Source organism: Bombina bombina, chromosome 10, assembly GCF_027579735.1.
Source record: "Bombina bombina isolate aBomBom1 chromosome 10, aBomBom1.pri, whole genome shotgun sequence".
Lineage (NCBI taxonomy): Eukaryota > Metazoa > Chordata > Amphibia > Anura > Bombinatoridae > Bombina > Bombina bombina.
Window position 1 is genome coordinate 178,529,526 of NC_069508.1, and position 22,838 is coordinate 178,552,363.

The 22,838-nt window shown below is 35.7% G+C and overlaps 1 protein-coding gene across 1 annotated transcript; it reads left to right on the top strand.

Moving 5' to 3' along the window:
- The first annotated feature begins 21,621 nt into the window (after window positions 1-21,621).
- Window positions 21,622-22,167, top strand: LOC128640785 (uncharacterized). The gene has a single exon (XM_053693206.1). The coding sequence runs from the start codon at window positions 21,622-21,624 to the stop codon at window positions 22,165-22,167; it is 546 nt and encodes a 181-aa protein (XP_053549181.1).
- The last annotated feature ends 671 nt before the right edge of the window (window positions 22,168-22,838 follow it).

A 22,838-nucleotide genomic window follows, 5' to 3' on the forward strand; every position in this document is an offset into this window, starting at 1 on the left:
GCTATAAGGCTTTTAAACGATGTGAACTCCAGGGTAAATTTTGTCACAGTAATTGGCTTCAGTATCTCTGACGTCAGAGTCAGACCCACATCGCATTAGAACTCGCCGCACATTTCCCAGCGGCACCTGCAGCTTTTCTCCTTGAAAGAGCTGAGCGCCTTATTTAACTTTCCATAATATTTCATTCTATTATACAAATCTACAGGTTTGTGTTATAAAGATGTCACTATGTTATTAATTTCAGTAAACAAAATCGTCTTCAATCTTCACCCTCAGCTTATTAGGTTCTTCAGACAACTCCTTCATTCTCGTCACTGAAGTTATTATATTTCTTTCATGGTGGTGAGAATCTACGACGATGGTTGAAAAACCATAACCAATTTTTGGAAGCCGGCGATGAAACGCTGGCTGATTTCTAAGTTTAATAGCAGATCTTACATTCTGAATTATAAACAGTACTATTGGGTGACCGTTTTGACTCTTATATCTGATATTTATTGTTTTCTGTGTTGGTGGCGGGTGCGAACTTACTAAGTTAATTAATAAATGAATGAAAACTTGATGTAAAATGTCCATTAAATACTCTCGTTAACATACTATACTTACTTTATTTTAAGATTTTATATTGTAAAACTCACTTTTGTAAACACTGTAGTTGTGATCAATACGTTGTTACATGTTTACTCTTTATCAATACTTTATTTACTAATCTCAGAATATAACAATAAATGAATGAAAACAAAATAACAGGTTTCTTCGTCATTTGTTTTTAGTTCATTACATTTCTTGGAGAATTCGATGTAAAAGTGCGCTGGTTATTCAGTATAATCTTAGGGGGGAAAAACTACAGTTTTGAAGCTTTATTGTGTCTTTAAGAATATTTTCACTTACATATAAACTAGTAGATTCAGACCAGCAGACATGCGCACTAGAGCATCTCACCGCGCTGTTTCAGAGTAATTTCCCAGCAGCACCCGGAGCTTTATCTTGGATCTTTACATATCTATAATATTTTGTGCTATTATACAAATATAACGGTTTCTCCTATTAAGCTGTAACTATGTTATTAACATCAGTAAACAAAACATTATTGATAAACAAAATATTATTGACATCAGTAAACAAATCGTGTTCGATTCTCACCCTCAGCTATCTAGGTTCTTCCGGAGGCTCTTTGATTAACTTACGGTTTTAGTCTTCGAAGACACAGCTTCCAGGTGTGACAGATACCGTCTCTGACAGGGATCTAAATATATACAATTTTTGAAGGCCGGCGATGAAAAGCGGGCTGATTTCTAATGGTATCTTAAAAAATAGAAATATTTCTTTCGCTCTCAAAATTTTGTTCTGAATTTACTATGAAGTAGGTTACGTTATATGAAAACAGACCATGTAAAATTGACTTGTTCTACTTAAAATAATAAAAAGCATTCAGCTTTTATAACCTATATATATATATATATATATATATATATATATATATATATATATATATATATATATATATATATATAAAACCTATACATATATAATAAAAAGCATTCAGTGCGTTATAACCTAGTGGTACCTTAGTGTGAGTTGTGTAAATTTCTTGCAATTTTAAAGTATTTATGAATATGTATGTATTTAAGTATGTAAAATTGTCCCTTTAACTTGCAAGCTGATCATTAAAAAACATTTTGTCACAGTAATAGGCTTCAGTATCTCTGACGTCAGGGTCAACTCACGTGGTATTAGAATTCGCCGCACATTTCCCAGCAGCACCCGGAGATTCTCGCCTTGAAAGAGCTGAGCGCCTTATTTTACTTTCCATAATTTTTAGTGCTATTATAAAAATCTACAGGTTTGTGTTGCTATACAAATCTACAGGTTTGTGTTGCTATAAAAATCTACAGGTTTGTGTTGCTATAAAAATCTACAGGTTTGTGTTGCTATAAAAATCTACAGGTTTGTGTTGCTATACAAATCTACAGGTTTGTGTTGCTATAAAAATCTACAGGTTTGTGTTGCTATAAAAATCTACAGGTTTGTGTTATAAAGATGTCACTATGTTATCAACTTTAGTAAACAAAATCGTCTTAAATCTTCACCCTCAGCTTATTAGGTTCTTCAGGCAACTCCTTCATTATCGCAACTGAGCTCATTATATTTCTTTCATGGTGGTGAGAATCTACGACGATGGTTGAAAAACCATAAACAATTTTTGGAAGCCTGCGGTGAAACGCTGGCTGATATTTAAGTGTAACAATAAATAAATCAATCATGCTTCACTCTAAGTAGTATAATTGGGTGACCGTACTGACCCTATTTACTGATTTCTTTTTTGTGTGTATTGCATTGGTGCGAGGTTACTGTGATTTGGGTTAATAAATCAATTAATGAAAATCTTTCGTAAAATGTCCTTAAAATACTCTCACTAATGTACTTATTTAGTTAATACATTTTATAATCTCAGAATATTAAGATAAATGAATGAAAACAAAATACCAGGTTTCTTCATCATTTGTATTTTTTTCAGTACACTTTTTGGAGAATTTGGTGTAAAAGTGCGCTGGTTATTCAGTATAAATGGGGGGGGGGGACTACTGTTTTGTAGCTTTATTGGGCTCCATTTATCATTCCAATTATAATGTATGATGGAGTAAAAAAAATATATATATATAATGGAGAGTCAAAATAATATATAACAGAGCACAAAAAATATATCTATTATGGGGCATAAAAATAAGATATAAAAAAGCGCTAAAATTGAAGCACAAAAACAATGAAAATGTAGATCTATTTTCTTATATGAAAGTTTGCTGAAGAGGGGAGTAACAAAGCTACTAGAAAGGCTGTATAAATATTTCTATTGGTTTATATATGATTGATATGGAGAATAGTTGCTTATTTTTAGTGATAAATAAGGAGAAGATACTAATCCGACTGGAGAAATTTATCATTAGTTCTCCTCACCTCTTCTCTGGAGAAAAAAACAACTTTTTTATGATAAATATGGCCGCACATGTGCGCCTCTCCGATGGGGAGCTGTGGAGAACTGATAGGAGAACAGAAAGGAGAATTCCCCAAATGATTGATAAATGGAGCCCATTGTGTCTTTAGGAATATTTTCACCTAAGTCTAAACTAGTAGATTCAGATCCGCAGACATGCGCATTAGAACAACTCGCCGCACTGTTTCAGTCATTTCACAGCTTTATCTTGTATCTTTATTTACATATCTATAATATTTTGTGCTATTATACAAATATAACGGTTTGTTCTATTAAGCTGTAATTATGTTATTAACATCAGTAAACAAAACATTATTGACAAACAAAATATTATTGACATCAGTACACAAATCGTCTTCGATTCTTACCCTCAGCTATCTAGGTTCTTCCAGCGCCTCTTTGAGTAACGCCCTTATATTTTGAAAACACAGCTTCTAGGTATGACAGACACCGTCTCTGACAGGGATCTAAATATAAACAATTTTTAAAGGCCGGCGATGCAAAGCGGGCTGATCTCAAATGATATTTTAACAAAATAGAAATATTTCTATTTCTCTCAAAAAAAATTCTGAATTTACTATGAATTAGGTTACATTATATTGAAAACAGACATTGTAAAATGTACTTGTTCTACTTAAAATAGTAAAAAGTATTCAGCTAGATTGCGTTATAACCTAGTGGTACCTTAATGTCAGTTGTGTAATTGCTTCCAATTTTAAAATATTTACTGTCCCTTTAACCCTTTAGTGACCTGGTGAAAGTGCCTACATCGGAACACCTGTTCTGATGTAGACAAATTGAAACTACGCGATCGTGCATACGGTCGATCGCGAGATTTCAATTATTGGATCGCATCTGGGGGGCGTCCCTACAACCCTAGGAACACCCTCCAGACAGCAATCAAGTCCTAGAAGCACAGAAGGCTTCAGGACAGCCGTCTGTTATGACGTTCTATTCCGTCATAACGGCTTTAAAGCCCAGTGTAATTATGACGGAATAGAACGGCATAACGGCATTAAAAGGTTAAAAAGCACATTTTGTCACAGTAATAGGCTTCAGTATCTCTAACGTCAGAGTCAGACCCACGTCACATTAGAACAACTTGCCTCACATTTCCCAGCAGCACCAGGAGCTTTTCGCCTTGAAAGAGCTGAGCGCCTTATTTAACTTTCCATAATAATTTGTGCTATTATAAAAATCTACAGGTTTGTGCTTTAAATATGTCACTATGTTATTAACTTCAGTAAACAAAATCGACTTGAATAGTCACCCTTAGCTTATTAGGTTCTTCAGGTAACTCCTTCATTATCGTCACTGGGATCATTATATTTCTTTCATGGTGGTGAGAATCTATGACAATGGTTGAATAACCATAAACAATTTTTGGAGGCCTGCGGTGAACCGCTGGCTGGTTTTTATGTATAACAATAAATAAATTGTGCTGAACTTATAGTAATACAATTGGCGTATTAACTCTATTTACTGATTAATTTTTTTGTTTAATGTACTGGTGTGAGATTACTGGGATTTTGGTTAATAAATCAATTAATGAAAATCTTTTGTAAAGTGTCCTTAAAATACTCTCACTAACGTACTTATTTGGTTTATACATTTTATAATCTCAGAATATTAAGATAAATAAATAAAAACAAAATACCAGGTTTCTTCGTCATTTGTTTTTTGTTCATTACACTTTTTTGGGAATTTGGTGTAAAAGTGCGCTGGTTATTCAGTATAATAGAAAAAAAAAACTACTGTTTTGTAGCTTTATTGGGCTCCATTTATCATTCCAATTCTCCTGTTTTCTCCTAAAAGTTCTCTTGTGAAATAATTCCCCTATTTGTCATTTAAAAATACTCCTAAAATTGGGCAAGTTTGAATGTAAAATTCTCCTACTCTATTCTCACTCTCCTTGGAAAAAAATGTTATTCAAAAAAAGGGTTAAATTAGATCTTTTTAGTCGTATTTCATATAGTTCTCTTCATAATTCTCCTAGTTACAAATTTATCATTTATATTCTCCTGTGCAGGACTGAAAATTCTCCTGCAAGTTCCTGCCTTAAAGTTCTCCATAGCTACAGTGGAAAACAGCATTTGAAATCTATTCTCTACCAGTTGTAGAAGCAGTTACACACAAAAGGGCTCTACAAGGTGTAAAAATTATCTATAACAAAGCACAATAATAATGTATGATGGATTGAAAAAAATACAGGTGGCCCTCGGTTTACAACGGTTCAATTTACACCGTTTCAGAATAACAACCTTTTTTTCCAGTCATGTGACTGCTATTGAAAAGCATTGAGAAGCAGTGCATTTATTAAAATAGCCAGTAGGTGGATCTGTCTGCTTGTTTTGCAGCAAAGCCAAGCAAGCTGAAATTAATCAGTTTAACCAGACCTGAGTTATCGAGCAGATTTCAGAGGAACACAATCTTCCTGTCTATAAATCAGTCCAGATTGGAATGGATAGAAAGAACTGTTTGCAGAAAAATGCAAGTGAAGACTGCGTTGTGTGTTTATTTTATTAGGTTATAATGCTGTTTAGCAGATGTTTTTGTTCATTTAACTTAGTTTAATGATATATTCTATGTTGTGTGATTATTTTATTAGGTTTATAATGCTGTTTAGCATTTAAAGTCTTCATTTCAAAGCTTTAAAAATAATGTATTAGGTGTTACTTATGACAATTTTGAGAGGAGCCTGGAACCTAACTCCCTCACTTCCCATCTGACTTACATTATAAACTAGGTTTCAATTTACAACGGTTTCAATTTACAACCATTCCTTCTGGAACTAACCCCGGCTTAAACTGAGGGCTACCTGTATATATAATGGAGAGCCAAAATAATATATAACAGAGCACAAAAATTATATCTATTATGGGGCATAAAAATAAGATATAAAAAGCGCTAAAATTGAAGCACAAAAACAATGAAAATGTAGATCTATTTTCTTATATGAAAGTTTGCTGAAGAGGGGAGTAACAAAGCTACTAGAAAGGCTGTATAAATATTTCTATTGGTTTATATATGATTGATATGGAGAATAGTTGCTTATTTTTAGTGATAAATAAGGAGAAGATACTAATCCGACTGGAGAAATTTATCATTAGTTCTCCTCAGCTCTTCTCTGGAGAAAAAAACAACTTTTTTATGATAAATATGGGCGCACATGTGCGTCTCTCTGATGGGGAGCTGTGGAGAACTGATAGGAGAACAGAAAGGAGAATTCCCCAAATGATTGATAAATGGAGCCCATTGTGTCTTTAGGAATATTTTCACCTAAGTCTAAACTAGTAGATTCAGATCCGCAGACATGCGCATTAGAACAACTCGACGCACTGTTTCAGTCATTTCACAGCTTTATCTTGTATCTTTATTTACATATCTATAATATTTTGTGCTATTATACAAATATAACGGTTTGTTCTATTAAGCTGTAACTATGTTATTAACATCAGTAAACAAAACATTATTGACAAACAAAATATTATTGACATCAGTACACAAATAGTCTTCAATTCTCACCCTCAGCTATCTAGGTTCTTCCGGCGCCTCTTTGAGTAACTTACGCCCTTATTGTTTGAAAACATAGCGTCTAGGTATGACAGACACAGTCCCTGCCAGTGATCAATATATAAACAATTTTTAAAGGCTGACTATGCAAAGCGGGCTGATCTCAAATGATATTTTAACAAAATAGAAATATTTCCATCTCTCTCAAAATTTTGTTCTGAATTTTCTATGAATTAGGTTACATTATATTGAAAACAGACATTGTAAAATGGACTTGCTCTACTTAAAATAGTAAAAAGTATTCAGCTAGATTGTGTTATAACCTAGTGGTACCACCTTAATGTGAGTTGTGTAATTGATTGCAATTTTAAAATATTTACTGTCCCTTTGAAGAGCATCGCATGTAAACATTGTCCTTTTATATTGTAAGTTGATCATTAAAAAGCACATTTTGTCACAGTAATAGGCTTCAGTATCTCTAACGTCAGAGTCAGACCCACATCACATTAGAACAACTCGCCACACATTTCCCAGCAGCACCAGAAGCTTTTCGCCTTGAAAGAGCAGAGCGCCTTATTTAACTTTCCATAATAATTTGTGCTATTATAAAAATCTACAGATTTGTGCTTTAAATATGTCACTATGTTAACTTCAGTAAACAAAATCATCTTGAATAGTCACCCTTAGCTTATTAGGTTCTTCAGGCAACTCTTTCATTATCATCAGATGGTTCATTTTATTTCTTTCATGGTGGTGAAAATCTACAATGATGGATAAATAACCATAAACAATTTTTGGAGGTCTGTGGTGAATCGCTGGCTGTTTTTTATGTATAACAATAAATAAATCGTGCTGAATTTATAATAATACAATAGGGTGATAGTGATGTGAAGTCCGGTTCATCCTGATGAATTTGTTCATTTCGGACGGTTCGATTAACTGAACCGGTTCATGAACCGATTCATCAGTTCACCTACTGATCACGTGATGCGCTTGAGGGGCAGAGCAGAAGAATCGCAGATTCAGTACAGACGCAGCGATTCTGAATCATTTAGAATGAGTCCTGAGTCACTTTGTCTGTACTGCTCTCTGCTGCTAGTTGCTTCAATTCAGCTTGAGAGTCCTGAATCAAATCAATCATGGACTCCTCCTTGTGTGAATCTGATCATATATATTATTGAGTCCTGTGAGTCCACTGCTTGCTTAGCTTATTGCCACAAATATTACATACACCTTTTATAATAAAAATATGTTTATTATCTTTTATTTATTTGCAAGTTGTAACCCCTTATTCAAATAAGTGACTACATTACACTGCAGTTCACAATGTGGCAGGCATTACAGTTCACAATGTGGCAGGCATTACAGTTCATAATGTGGCAGGCATTACAGTTCAAAATGTGGCAGGCATTACAGTTCAAAATGTGGCAGGCATTAAAGTTCATAATGTGGCACAGTAATGAAATGTGTGTATCACAGAGCTGTTAGTTTGGACATTGTTTACAGGGTTAACAGGGGGTCCTTAGGGTTAATTTGCAATGCTCACTCTAGCCTAGGATCATATATATGAGTGCTGTGCTGTTGAATCAGTGTACTGTGTACTGTTAACTCAGTGATTCATTAGCAGCTGTGTTATAACTCTGCTTCTGCTATGAATCACTGAGACCTTACTCTAGGATCATATTACATGCTGCCTGTCTGACTGAGCTGACTCAGGAACTGAACTGTTACAAACGAATCAGTTCAGTCTGGTGAACTGATTCATACAGTTCAGTAAAAAGAACCAGTTCAAATGAACGATTCGTTAATGAAATGTGATCGTATTGACCCTATTTACTGATTTATATTTTTGTTTAATGTACTGGTGCGAGATTACTGGGATTTGGGTTAATAAATCAATTAATGAAAATATTTTGTAAAATGTCCTTAAAATACTCTCACTAACGTACTTACTTGGTTTATACATTTTATAATCTCAGAATATTAAGATAAATGAATAAAAACAAAATACCAGGTTTCTTTGTCATTTGTTTTTTGTTCATTACACTTTTTGGAGAATTTGGTGTAAAAGTGCGCTGGTTATTCAGTATAATAGAAAAAAAAAACCTACTGTTTTGTAGCTTTATTGGGCTCCATTTATCATTCCAATTCTCCTAAAAGTTCTCTTGTGAAATAATTCCCCTATTTGTCATTCAAAAATACTCCTAAAATTGGGCAAGTTTGACTGTAAAATTCTCCTACTCTGTTCTCACTCTCCTTGGAAAACATGTTATCCAAAAAAGGGTTAAATTAGATCTTTTTAGTCGTATTTCATATAGTTCTCCTCATAATTCTCCTAGTTACAAATTTATCATTTATATTCTCCTGTGCAGGACTGAAAGTTCTCCTGCAAGTTTCTGCCTTAAAGTTCTCCATAGCTACAGTGGAAAACAGCATTAGAAATCTATTCTCTACCAGTTGTAGAAGCAGTTACACACAAAAGGGCTCTACAAGGCGCAAAAATTATCTATAACAAAGCACAATAATAATGTATGATGGATTGAAAAAAATACAGGTGGCTCTCGGTTTACAACGGTTCAATTTACACCGTTTCAGAATAACAACCTTTTTTTCCAGTCATGTGACTGCTATTGAAAAGCATTGAGAAGCAGTGCATTTATTAAAATAGCCAGTAGGTGGATCTGTCTGCTTTTGTTGCAGCAAAGCCAAGCAAGCTGAAATTAATCAGTTTAACCAGACCTGAGTTATCGAGCAGATTTCAGAGGAACACAATCTTCCTGTCTATAAATCAGTCCAGATTGGAATGGATAGAAAGAACTGTTTGCAGAAAAATGCAAGTGAAGACTGCGTTGTGTGTTTATTTTATTAGGTTTATAATGCTGTTTAGCAAATGTTTTTTGTTCATTTAACTTAGTTTAATGATATATTCTGTGTTGTGTGATTATTTTATTAGGTTTATAATGCTGTTTAGCATTTAAAGTCTTCATTTCAAAGCTTTAAAAATAATGTATTAGGTGCTACTTATGACAATTTTGAGAGGAGCCTGGAACCTAACTCCCTCACTTCCCATTGACTTACATTATAAACTAGGTTTCAATTTACAACAGTTTCGATTTGCAACCATTCCTTCTGGAACTAACCCCGGCTTAAACTGAGGGCTACCTGTATATATAATGGAGAGTCAAAATAATATATAACAGAGCACAAAATATATCTATTATGGGGCATAAAATTAAGATATAAAAAAGCGCTAAAATTGAAGCACAAAAACAATGAAAATGTAGATCTATTTTCTTATATGAAAGTTTGCTGAAAAGAGGCGTTAACAAAGCTACTAGAAAGGCTGTATAAATATTTCTATTGGTTTATATATGATTGACATGGAGAATAGTTGCTTATTTTTAGTGATAAATAAGGAGAAGATACTAATCTGACTGGAGAAATTTATCATTAGTTCTCCCCAGCTCTTCTCTGGAGAAAAAAACAACTTTTTTTATGATAAATATGGCTGCACATGTCAGTACACAAATCGTCTTCCATTCTCACCCTCAGCTATCTAGGTTCTTCCGGCGCCTCTTTGAGTAACTTATGCCCTTATTTGTCAAAAGCACAGCTTCAAGGTGTGACAGACACCATCTCTGACAGGGATCTAAATATAAACAATGTTTGAAGGTCGGCAAGACAAAGCAGGCTGATTTCAAATGGTATTTAAAAAAAAAAAAAAAAATAGAATTGTTTCCAGCTCTCTCAAAATTTTGTTCTGATTTTACTATGAATTATGTTACATTATTTTGAAAACAGTCGATGTAAAATGGACTTGTTCTACTTAATAGTAAAAAGTATTCAGCTATAGTGCGCTATAACCTAGTGGTATCTTAATGTGAGTTGTGTAATTGCTTGCAATTTAAAAATATTTACTGTCCCTTTAAAGAGCATCGCATGTAAACATTGTCCTTTTAAATTGTAAGTTGATCATTAAAAAGCACATTTTGTCACAGTAATAGGCTTCAGTATCTCTAACGTCAGAGTCAGACCCACATCACATTAGAACAACTCACCGCAAATTTCCCAGCAGCACCAGGAGCTTTTCGCCTTGAAAGAGCAGAGCGCCTTATTTAACTTTCCATAATATTTTGTGCTATTATAAAAATCTACAGGTTTGTGCTTTAACCCTTTAAGGACACAGCTTTCAGTTTGCTCAATTGTTTTATGACGGAAAAATTCTGTCATATGTCCTTAAGAGGTTAAATATGTCACTATGTTATTAACTTCAGTAAACAAAATCGTCTTGAATAGTCACCCTTAGCTTATTAGGTTCTTCAGGCAACTCCTTCATTATCGTCACTAAGTTCATTATATTTCTTTCATGGTGGTGAGAATCTACGACGATGGTTGAAGAACCATAAACAATTTTTGTAGGCCTGTGGTGAACTGCTGGCTGATTTCTAAGTGTAACAATAAACATTTCCTGCTGAACTTATTGTAATACAATTGGGAGACCGTATTGACCCTATTTACTGATTTATATTATTGTTTAATGTACTGGTGCGAGGTTACTGGGATTTGGGTTAATAAATCAATTAATGAAAATCTTTTGTAAAATGTCCTTAAAATACTTTCACTAACGTACTTACTTGGTTTATACATTTTATAATCTCAGAATATTAAGATAAATGAATAAAAACAAAATACCAGGTTTCTTCGTCATTTGTTTTTTGTTCATTACACTTTTTGGAGAATTTGGTGTAAAAGTGCGCTGGTTATTCAGTATAATAGAAAAAAAACCTACTGTTTTGTAGCTTTATTGGGCTCCATTTATCATTCCAATTCTCCAATGCTTTCTCCTAAAAGTTCTCTTGATAAATAATTCCCCTATTTGTCATTCAAAAATACTCCTAAAATTGGGCAAGTTTGACTGTAAAATTCTCCTACTCTGTTCTCACTCTCCTTGGAGAACATGTTATAAAAAAAAAGGGTTAAATTAGATCTTTTTAGTCGTATTTCATATAGTTCTCCACATAATTCTCCTAGTTACAAATTTATCATTTATATTCTCCTGTGCAGGACTGAAAGTTCTCCTGCAAGTTCCTGCCTTAAAGTTCTCCATAGCTACAGTGGAAAACAGCATTTGAAATCTATTCTCTACCAGTTGTAGAAGCAGTTACATACAAAAGGGCTCTACAAGGTGTAAAAATTATCTATAACAAAGCACAATAATAATGTATGATAGTAGAGTGAAACAAATATATATAATGGAGCGCCAAAATAATATATAACAGAGCACAAAAATTATATCTATTATGGGGCATAAAAATAAGATATAAAAAAGCGCTAAAATTGAAGCACAAAAACAATGAAAATGTAGATCTATTTTCTTATATGAAAGTTTGCTGAAAAGAGGCGTTAACAAAGTTACTAGAAAGACTGTATAAATATTTCTATTGGTTTATATATGATTGACATGGAGAATAGTTGCTTATTTTTAGTGATAAATAAGGAGAAGATACTAATCTGACTGGAGAAATTTATCATTGGTTCTCCCCAGCTCTCCTATGCTCTCCTATGGAGAAAAAACAAATTTTTTATGATAAATATGGGCGCACATGTGCAACTCTCCTAAGGAGAGCTGTGGAGAACTGATAGGAGAACAGATAGGAGAATTGCCCAAATGATTGATAAATGGAGCCTATTGTGTCTTTATGAATATTTTCACCTAAGTATAACTAGTAGATTCAGATCCGCAGACATGCGCATTAGAACAACTCGCCGCACTGTTTCAGTCATTTCCCAGCTTTATCTTGTATCTTTATTTACATATCTATAATATTTTGTGCTATTATACAAATATAACAAAAAAAACAACAAATTATCAGGTATTTAAACTAATTACACCTAATCTAATAGCCCTATTAAAAATAAAAAAGCCCCCCCAGAATAAAAAAAAACCCCTAGCCTAAAGTAAACTACCAATAGCCCTTAAAAGGGCCTTTTGCGGGGCATTGACCCAAAGAAATCAGCTCTTTTACCTGTAAAGAAAATAAAAATACCCCCCCAACAGTAAAACTCACCACCCACACAACCAACCCCCCAAATAAAATCCTAACTAAAAAAAACTAAGCTCCCCATTGCCCTGAAAAGGGCATTTGGGTGGACATTGCCCTTAAAAGGGTATTTAGCTCTATTGCTGCCCAAACCCTAACCTAAAAATAAAACCCACCCAATAAACCCTTAAAAAATCCTAACACTAACCCACTAATCCACTTACAGTTTTGAAGACCGGACATCCATCCTCAATGAAGCTGGGAGAAGTCCTCAACAAAGCGGCAAGAAGTCCTCAACAAAGCCGGGAGAAGTTTTCATCCAAGCCGGCAGAAGTGGTCCTCCAGACGGGCAGAAGTCTTTATCCAGACGGCATCTTCTATCTTCATCCATCCGGCGCAGAGCGGCTCCATCTTCAAGACATCCGGTGCGGAGCATCCTCTTCTTCCGACGTCTAACGAAGAATGAAGGTTTCTTTAAATGACGTCATCCAAGATGGTGTCCCTTGAATTTCCGATTGGCTAATGGTGTTATTATGAGTGTAAGTGTACTTTGCAATGTCTTTTTTATGTGTTTTGTGACAGTTTTATGTTTTGCTAAACAGTTAACCACAGCTCTGAAGTTGCGGCAATCATAGTAGCATAAATTGCGATTGTGTAATCGTGTTTATGCTCAACTAGTAATACGAGTGCTATTTAACCTGCACACAAACGATCGCGAGAAACAGATATCACTTGTACTCAAACGTTTGCTCTCCACTGGTAATCTGGCCCTAAAGTAAATGCACTGCAGGGAGATAAATCCTTACAGCTGCACACAATGCATCATGGGTATTTAAATTAAACTATCCTTGCTCTCGTTCAGCATTGTTAGAGTATGAAGCAGAAGTTCTCTACTAGCAAATTACAACAAACTGACTCCAGAAAAACAAATAAGACATTTTTCTAAGTAACATTTTTATAAGTAAAATTTTTTGATAATTTTGAACTGGGGCAGCTGGTAATGTGAGGAGACCCCAGATCTGAGTCTTTGGACACAAGCACCATATTTACTATGTGTTCCTGAAATAAGGCGCATTATGATATTGGTTTTATGGCAGGGACTGCAGTATCTTTTTTTCCACATACTAAAGAATTGCTAAAGAATGTATCTCTCTCTCGCTCTAACATTTTTACTTATTTTTTAATGGACAAACACAACAGTAAGTAGAATTAATAAATATTTGTGCAAACACACAACTCACTCCAGCATAACAGATAAACAACGATTCTGCTGAGTTTAAAGGGACAGGAAAGTCTGAAAGAATGTGATTTTAAATAACTTTCCAATTTACTTCTATTATCAAATTTGTTTTGTTTTCTTGGTATCTTTTGTTGAAAAGTATACATAGGTAGACTCAGGAGCTGCTGATTAGTGGCTGCACACAGATATGCCTTATGTTATTGGCTCACCCTTGTGCATTGCTATTTCCTTCAAAAAGCAGTCAGCCAAATTATGAGTTGTGCGTTATGACTCAAATAGCATCGGTATGGGACGTAACGCTTCATTTTCCCTAACGCTGCTATTACAAATTTCCGTAGTGCCACAAATATCCACATCTACTCTCAAATACCTAACGCTCCCCCAGACCAAGTAGTTAATGATATACTGATAACAAAAACATCCACAAATCACTTCAAAAAGATTACACAAAGTACACCTACACTCATACAAACACTCTACAATATTTCATTTTAATTAAAAATGTGTAATCTCAAAATATAACGGATCAAAGTTACGAGCTCTCGGATGTTTGGAAAAAAGCACACAAAACCATTTTACATTGACTTACATAGACATACGGAACATACACTCATCTAGCTGCATCTAACTACAAATATTATCACATACATACACTAATCGATACATGCAAACAATATACAGCACATTACCTACACAAAATATTAGTTTATTATGAAATTAACACGATTTAGCTACTTTTTCACAGAATCACATTACGTCATTCACTTTACGCTCAACAAACCTTCATACCCCACATCCAATCGCTCTCTTCATTCTGTCTCAACCACCTACGCAATATCTCCAAAATTCGTCCTTTTCTGAGTACTGAAACTACTAAACAGCTAATCCATTCCCTAGTAATTTCCCGGCTTGACTACTGTAACAACCTACTAACTGGCCTTCCTCTCTCCCACCTCTCCCCCCTTCAATCCATCCTAAATGCCTCTGCTATGCTAATCCACCTCTCCCGATGCTCTGTATCCGCCACACCCCTCTGTGAGTCCCTTTACTGGCTCCCCATTCACAGCAGAATTAAATTCAAAATTCTCACTCTGACCTACAAAGCCCTTACCAATGCAGCCCCCCCATACCTGTCCTCAGTCATCAACAAATATACTCCAGCCCGTCCCCTAAGATCCAACAACGATCTACTCCTTGCCTCTTCTACCATCACCTCCTCCCATGCTAGACTACAGGACTTCTCTCGTGCGGCACCAACCCTCTGGAATGCACTTCCTCGAGCTGTCAGACTTTCCCCCAACCTCTCCACCTTTAAATGCTCCTTAAAGACCTTCTTGTTCAGGGAAACCTATAACCAAATCAGTAACTAATGAATTCCACTTGCCTAATAGTTGCCCTCATCTAACTTCACACTAACATCATTCCCACCTTTGCAGTCCTCACCTCCTGTTTCTCACCCTCCTACCCATTTAGATTGTAAGTTCCCACGGGAACAAGGCTCCCAATTCCCCCTGTATTTGTTTGTTAAATTTTGTCAGGTGTCTCATATTGTACTGTCCTTTTATTTTTGTTACCTTTGTTGGCGCTTTATAAATAAAGAATAATAATAATAATAATAATAATAATAATAATAACACAAGTGTTGGGTTTTTTTTTCTTCAAATTTGTCGGATCCATTGACTTCTATGGGGAATATGTGCTCGTGCACGTGAACGGCAGATTTCCCTAATGCACGCAAAATTTTTAGACTTTAAAACTCGTAATAGCAGCGTTAGAATTGTGGCGCTAATTAATTCATTCTTGCGTTAGTCCCGCTATGACAAATAGATCAAGAAATAGACTATTTCCCACTGGAGTTATGGGTTTTATGTGAAATTCACTACAACATCACATTCTTTTAGGAAATTACATTACATCAACTATAAATCATGAACAATTCTATCATCAACAATACGAAATCGGTTTCAAGAATGAAATCATATTTAAACGGACAGAAAAATAAATTTTTAAGATTTCATAATTCACAAACAGTAGGCAATTGTAAACACGTCTCATTTACGTCTATTATAGCATTTCATTTATTCAACTCATATGCTTGGATGAACAGCATATCTAGATAGGCTCACCAGATGATGATTGATGGATGCACATACATGCCTTTTTGTCATTGACTCATATATGTGCATTGATATTAATTAAAAAAAACACATATAAACAATGAACACATTTACATCATACAACTACATTGGAAGGTGAGCAACAAAAGAAAGTGCAGAAATCCTCCAATGCATTAAAAATTCAAAAATATTTATTAGGAACTGGATAAAAATCCAACAGCATAAGAAATACAAGACAAAAAGTGAAAGGATTTGACTAGTTTCAGCTTGTGGCTGTAATCATAAACCTGCCTTACAATAATCCTACATTGGAAGGTTGTTTAACATTGTATTTTCTCTCGGAATCATGAAACAGAAATTATGGATTTAGTGTCCCTTTAACATCACAATTTACTCATAATATACCATAAGGAATTAAGTACAATAACAACATATCATTAGAAAATATTAGAGTTTTTGCTTTTTTGGAAGGAACAACAATGCTATACTGCTTTATATAAATCAGAATATGTGGGAGAGAATCACAATACATACATATATGTACATAACACACATCACACAACAACAAAACACACATTTATCTTTTCAATCATCACACAATAAGAATGTTGCAAAATACAACAACAGAACGAAGATTTGCAAACTAGACAGGCATGTTGCTAATATGATGACATCATTCTAAACTTTTACCATACAGATTACAGCATTAGGACTGTACCACCCTTTTCAGCATCTTCATTATTATTGCGATTTCAATGGGACACGTAAAATATTGAAATCTCACCAATCACTTATATATAAATAATATTATAGATGTCAGCCGTTACTTTATCGTTTGGCAACAATATTGCAGCAACATTGATCGATCAGATTCTATGCCATGTCTATGCACATTATACACAAGTATGCACTTTCAATCGTGTTAGCGTGGACTTGTGGTTTTTACTATAAGACCGTGTTTATAAGTATTTGTTACGCATATGAACAAACATCACAAAGGTGCACTGTATAGGTTATATTTTAAACTTTCAAATTGCGATTCATTGGGGGGAAATACATTTCTGCAAACACTCGAAATTCCGCCCACTTTGAAAGCATTCGCGCCGCTCAGATACAATCAAGTGTATACAATCAGCAATCATTACGAACACGCTACCATTGGACATATTGCACTTTAAATCCCCCAAACTCCATGTCTAAAGTATCCCATATGATCAACATTGTATCAAATCGCTTTTGTGTTTTTGCATACCTCCTTGTGTGTTTGCTCTGCTGTGTGGCTTTGTACTGCTTGGCTTGGCAAATATGGATGATCCCCAGTTAGTTGGTGCAGGTACTGTTGTAGGAGTTGTGTACAACAGAATCAGGCAGGCTCAGCATCTCCAAGAGAGGCATAGGGAACGTCTGATTTGAGGTCCTCGTGTTCAAAGGGTGAGGTCCACCTTGGATAACATGAGTGACTTCGAGGTTTATGACAAGTATAGGCTCAATTGAGAGCAACTCATGGGCCTTTATGAAGTACTTAAACCTCATCTGGAGCCACGTAAACGTATGCAGACTGCAATCCCTGGTGTTGAAATATAAACTGAAAGTGCTCTTACAGTGTTGTAGCCTATATGCATTGTATGTTAACAGAAGTGTAAATAAAGTTTATTTTATGTTATTACCTCCTCCTTCCTCCTGACACAAGAAGCAGAAGCAGTGTAGTAAATAAAAGACATAGAAGCAAGAAGTGCCTGTGTGATTTTTCCTCCATCTTTATATAAAATAATTTATATATCCGGTTATCCTACCGTATTAATAACAGAATGGCTACAGGTTATGGGCCCAGGAGGGATGCAGGAAACCGATGGAGCAGACTTTGCTTTGATGGAGATGAAAATAATTATGAACTTTGGGAGACTAAGTTCTTGGGACATTTGAGATTGCTGAAGCTGAAAGAGATCATCCTGAGTGTGCCTGCAGACAGTGAAGAGGAGGATGAAGATCACGGTAAGAATGAGGAAGCTTATGCCTGCAGACAGTGAAGAGGAGGATGAAGATCACAGTAAGAATGAGGAAGCTTATGCCTGCAGACAGTGAAGAGGAGGATGAAGATCCCAGTAAGAATGAGGAACCTTATGCCTGCAGACAGTGAAGAGGAGGATGAAGATCCCAGTAAGAATGAGGAAGCTTATGCCTGCAGACAGTGAAGAGGAGGATGAAGATCACAGTAAGAATGAGGAAGCTTATGCTGCAGACAGTGAAGAGGGGGATGAAGATCACAGTAAGAATGAGGAAGCTTATGCTGCAGACAGTGAAGAGGAGGATGAAGATCACAGTAAGAATGAGGAAGCTTATGCCTGCAGACAGTGAAGAGGAGGATGAAGATCCCAGTAAGAATGAGGAAGCTTATGCCTGCAGACAGTGAAGAGGAGGATGAAGATCACAGTAAGAATGAGGAAGCTTATGCTGCAGACAGTGAAGAGGAGGATGAAGATCCCAGTAAGAATGAGGAACCTTATGCCTGCAGACAGTGAAGAGGAGGATGAAGATCCCAGTAAGAATGAGGAAGCTTATGCCTGCAGACAGTGAAGAGGAGGATGAAGATCACAGTAAGAATGAGGAAGCTTATGCCTGCAGACAGTGAAGAGGAGGATGAAGATCCCAGTAAGAATGAGGAAGCTTATGCTGAATTAATTCAGTGTTTAGATGATAAAAGTTTGTCTCTGATTATGAGAGAAGCAGCTGATGATGGAAGAAAGGCTCTTCAAATATTGAGAGACTATTATGCAGGTAAAGGAAAGCCCTGCATAATTAGTTTATACACTGAACTAACATCTCTTCAGAAAACTGTAAATGAGAGTGTGACAGACTATATTATACGTGCAGAGACAGCCATTACAGCACTGAGAAATGCTGCAGAAACATTAAGTGACGGATTGTTGAATGCAATGATTTTGAAAGGTTTGCCTGAATCATTTAAACCATTTGCCATACACATTACACAGGGTGATGGAAAAGTAACTTTTGTTGAGTTTAAAACACAGTTGAGAAGTTTTGAGGATACTGAGAAATACCACACTAGTAAAAATGAAGATAATGTTTTAAAAGTGAGTGACACAACTTCAAGATTTAAAGTGAGAAATAACTAACATTGTGTGTTACAATTGCGGCAAAAAGGGACACAGGGCCAGAGAGTGTTCAAACAATACAAATAAAGGTCTATCACTGTGGAGTAGCTATTGCAAGAGCCCAACACACAAAAATGCAAATTGCAGGAGCAAAAAGAGAGACAATGTCAGACAAGCAACAGATGAAGCAGACGACAGACACTCATTTGCTTTCAAAATTAAAGATAACCAGCTAGATGGGATAATACCAAAAGGACTAATGGTTGATACAGGAGCAACATCCCATATAATTACTGATATTGGAAAGTTTAAGAACTTTGACAAAACGTTTAAACCGGAGAAACATACAATGGAGCTCGCAGATGGGAAAAAGACAACAGGCGTGGCACTGAGAAGAGGCGATGCGGAGGTTTGTCTACTTGACAGCGACGGAAACCGAATGAAGATGACACTGAAGAATGCATTGTACATACCTACATATCCTCAAGACATCTTTTCTGTAGAGACAGCAACAAACAGTGGAGCATCAGTTAACTTCCAGCAAGGCAGGAATGAACTCATTCATAAGAACGGTACCAAATTCACAATCCAGAAATACAGTAGACTTTACTATCTGAATACTTTTGTTGAAAATGATGACAGTTGTCATGGATGTTATGATATTCAAATGTGGCTTGAAATCCTATGTCACTGTAATTATGATGATATTGCAAAACTACAAAATGTGGTAGAAGGAATGACAATTAAAGGTAAGATTGATAAGTCTAGTCTAAACTGTGAAGTTTGCACTCAGGGAAAATGTGTTCAGAGTAGGAACAGAGAACCTGATACCCGAGCCACAGCTACATTAGAACTAGTACATACTGATTTAGCAGTTCCTATAGAACCACAAGCTAGAGAAGGTTTCAGATACACAATATCATTCACTGATGATTATTCTGGTGCAGTATTTGTATATTTTCTGAAAAATAAGAAAGATGCAGTGTTAGCTACTGAAAGGTTTATTGCTGACACAGCCCCATATGGAGTCTTAAAATGTATAAGATCTGACAATGGTACTGAGTTTGTAGCAAATAGTTTTAAGTCACTGCTAAGTAAGTGAGGCATAAGACATGAGACCTCAGCACCTTACTCACCCCATCAGAATGGGACTGCTGAGAGAAATTGGAGAACGCTATTTGAAATGGCAAGATGTCTGTTAGTTGAGAGTAAATTACCAAAAGAGTTATGGACATATGCAGTAATGACTGCTGCTCATATTCAAAACAGGTGCTTTAATAGCCGGTTAGCACAAACCCCTTATTACCTTTTGACAGGCAAAAAACCTAACCTTTCTAAGATGAGAGTTTTTGGGTCAGAATGTTTTGCATACAAATATGACAGAAAGAAACTAGATTCAAAATGTGAGAGAGGGATTTTTATTGGATATGACAAGAACAGCCCCTCTTATCTAGTGTTTTATCCAGACACTGGAAAGGTCCTTAAACACAGGCTTGTGAGGTTTATCACAAAGAAAGTTTTTGAAAGACAGACTCAAACTGATCTGTTACATGATGATGAGGATTGCCATAGGGAGGACTATGCACCCACTATACTAAAGACTAATCAGACTGAAATTGAGTGTCCAGAGATAGTCCAAATTTCTGAAATAGAAACTTTGAAGAGTGAGAACAATGGACAGGCAGGGAGTGACCATAATACACGTTACCCTAAAAGAGACAGAAAAACTCCTCAATACTTGGAAGACTATGTTTCAGATTTTGAATGTGATGATCAGATACTAACAAACATTGATTATTGCTACAGAGTGTTTGATGTACCACAAACCTTTAAAGATGCTATGAGCTCACCTCAGTCACAGAATTGGTTTAATGCTATGACAGAGGAAATGGATTCACTAAGAGATAATGACACATTCACTTTGACCATTTTACCAGAAGGTAAATGTTCAGTGGGGGGTCGATGGGTATATGCATTAAAAAACAATGTTGATGGATCAGAAACATACAAAGCCAAATATGTTGCTAAAGGTTATAGTCAAGTAAAGGGAATTGATTACAAGGAAGTTTTTTCTCCAACTGCAAATATTACATCAGTACGTATTTTTATGCAACTGGCAGCACAGTATGATTTACTTCTTCACCAAATGGATGTGAAAACAGCCTACTTACATGCCCCAATTGATTGTGAGATTTATGTGGAACAACCTGTAGGATTTGAGGTAAAGTGCAAACAAAATGAGAAACTAGTTTTAAAATTGAACAAGTCATTGTATGGTCTAAAACAATCAGGTAGAAATTGGAACAAGATGCTGCATGATTATTTAAATGAGAATGGGTTTGAACAAAATCCAGCAGACCACTGTGTATATGTCAAACAATTTGGACATGATAGAGTAATACTGTTAATATGGGTTGATGATCTAATTATCGGTGCCAATGAAGAAACAGTACTTAATGATGTGAAAAAAATGCTTACAGCAAAATTTAAGATGAAAGATCTTGGAAGGATCACACATTTCCTAGGTATTGATTATGAACAAAGTGATGGTTTGGTAAAGATGAACCAAAAGAGATACATATTAAAGATTCTGTAGAAGTTTGGAATGATAGATTGTAAACCCAGATCGACACCATGTGAGCAAAAACTAGACCAAAATGATCACAATGATCCAGTAGATGCAAGAAAATATCAAGAGATAGTAGGTAGCTTGCTGTATGTTATGACCTGTCCAAGGCCAGATTTAAGCTGGGTAATCAGTAAACTGTCACAGTACTTATCAGAGCCAACAGAACAACATCTAACCACAGCTAAGCATGTGATGAGGTACTTAAAGCGTACGACTGACTATGAGTTGTGCTACAGAAAATGTAGTGAAAACTTGAAACTCAAGGCATATAGTGATGCCGATTGGGCCTCTGATGTGAATGATAGGAGGAGTATGACTGGATACTGCTTTAGCCTAACCAAGAATGGTCCACTGATTGCATGGAAATCAAAGAAACAGCCCACTGTAGCTTTATCTACATGTGAAGCTGAATACATGGCATTGGCTGCGACTACACAAGAAAGTCTGTACCTTATGCAGTTACTCAAAGGAATGGATAAAGGGTGTCATTATGAACCAATACAAATCTTTGGAGACAATTAGGGTTCCATTGCTCTTTCAAGGAATCCTGTTTGCCGTCAGAGATGTAAACACATTGATATCAAGTACCACTTCATTAGATCAGTGATCAGTGAAGGTAACATTGTTCTTGAGTATTGTCCAACTGAAAAGATGGTAGCAGATGTTATGACAAAGCCTGCAACAAAATTCAAGTTAGAAAAGCTTTTGAGTTATATGTTTGGAATGTAAGTCATGTAATGTATGAATATGTTTAAAAGGGGAAACATGCAAAATGAAACACTTGAGAGCAAGTGGGGGTGTTGAGATATAAACTGAAAGTCCTCTTACAGTGTTGTAGCCTATATGCATTGTATGTTAACAGAAGTGTAAATAAAGTTTATTTTATGTTATTACCTCCTCCTTCCTCCTGACACAGGAAGCAGAAGCAGTGTAGTAAATAAAAGACATAGAAACAAGAAGTGCCTGTGTGATTTTTCCTCCATCTTTATATAAAATAATTTATATATCCGGTTATCCCACCCTAGTAATAACAGAATGGATACACCTGGCATGACCAAGATGCTAAGTTGCATACACCTCCTGGCCTCCGGAAGTTTTCAATCCGGAGAGGGCTACATACATGGGTTGTCTCAGGGTACCTTCTCTGTGGTTTTTGACAATTTTCTGGATGCCATGGTACGAGTTTGTAAGCT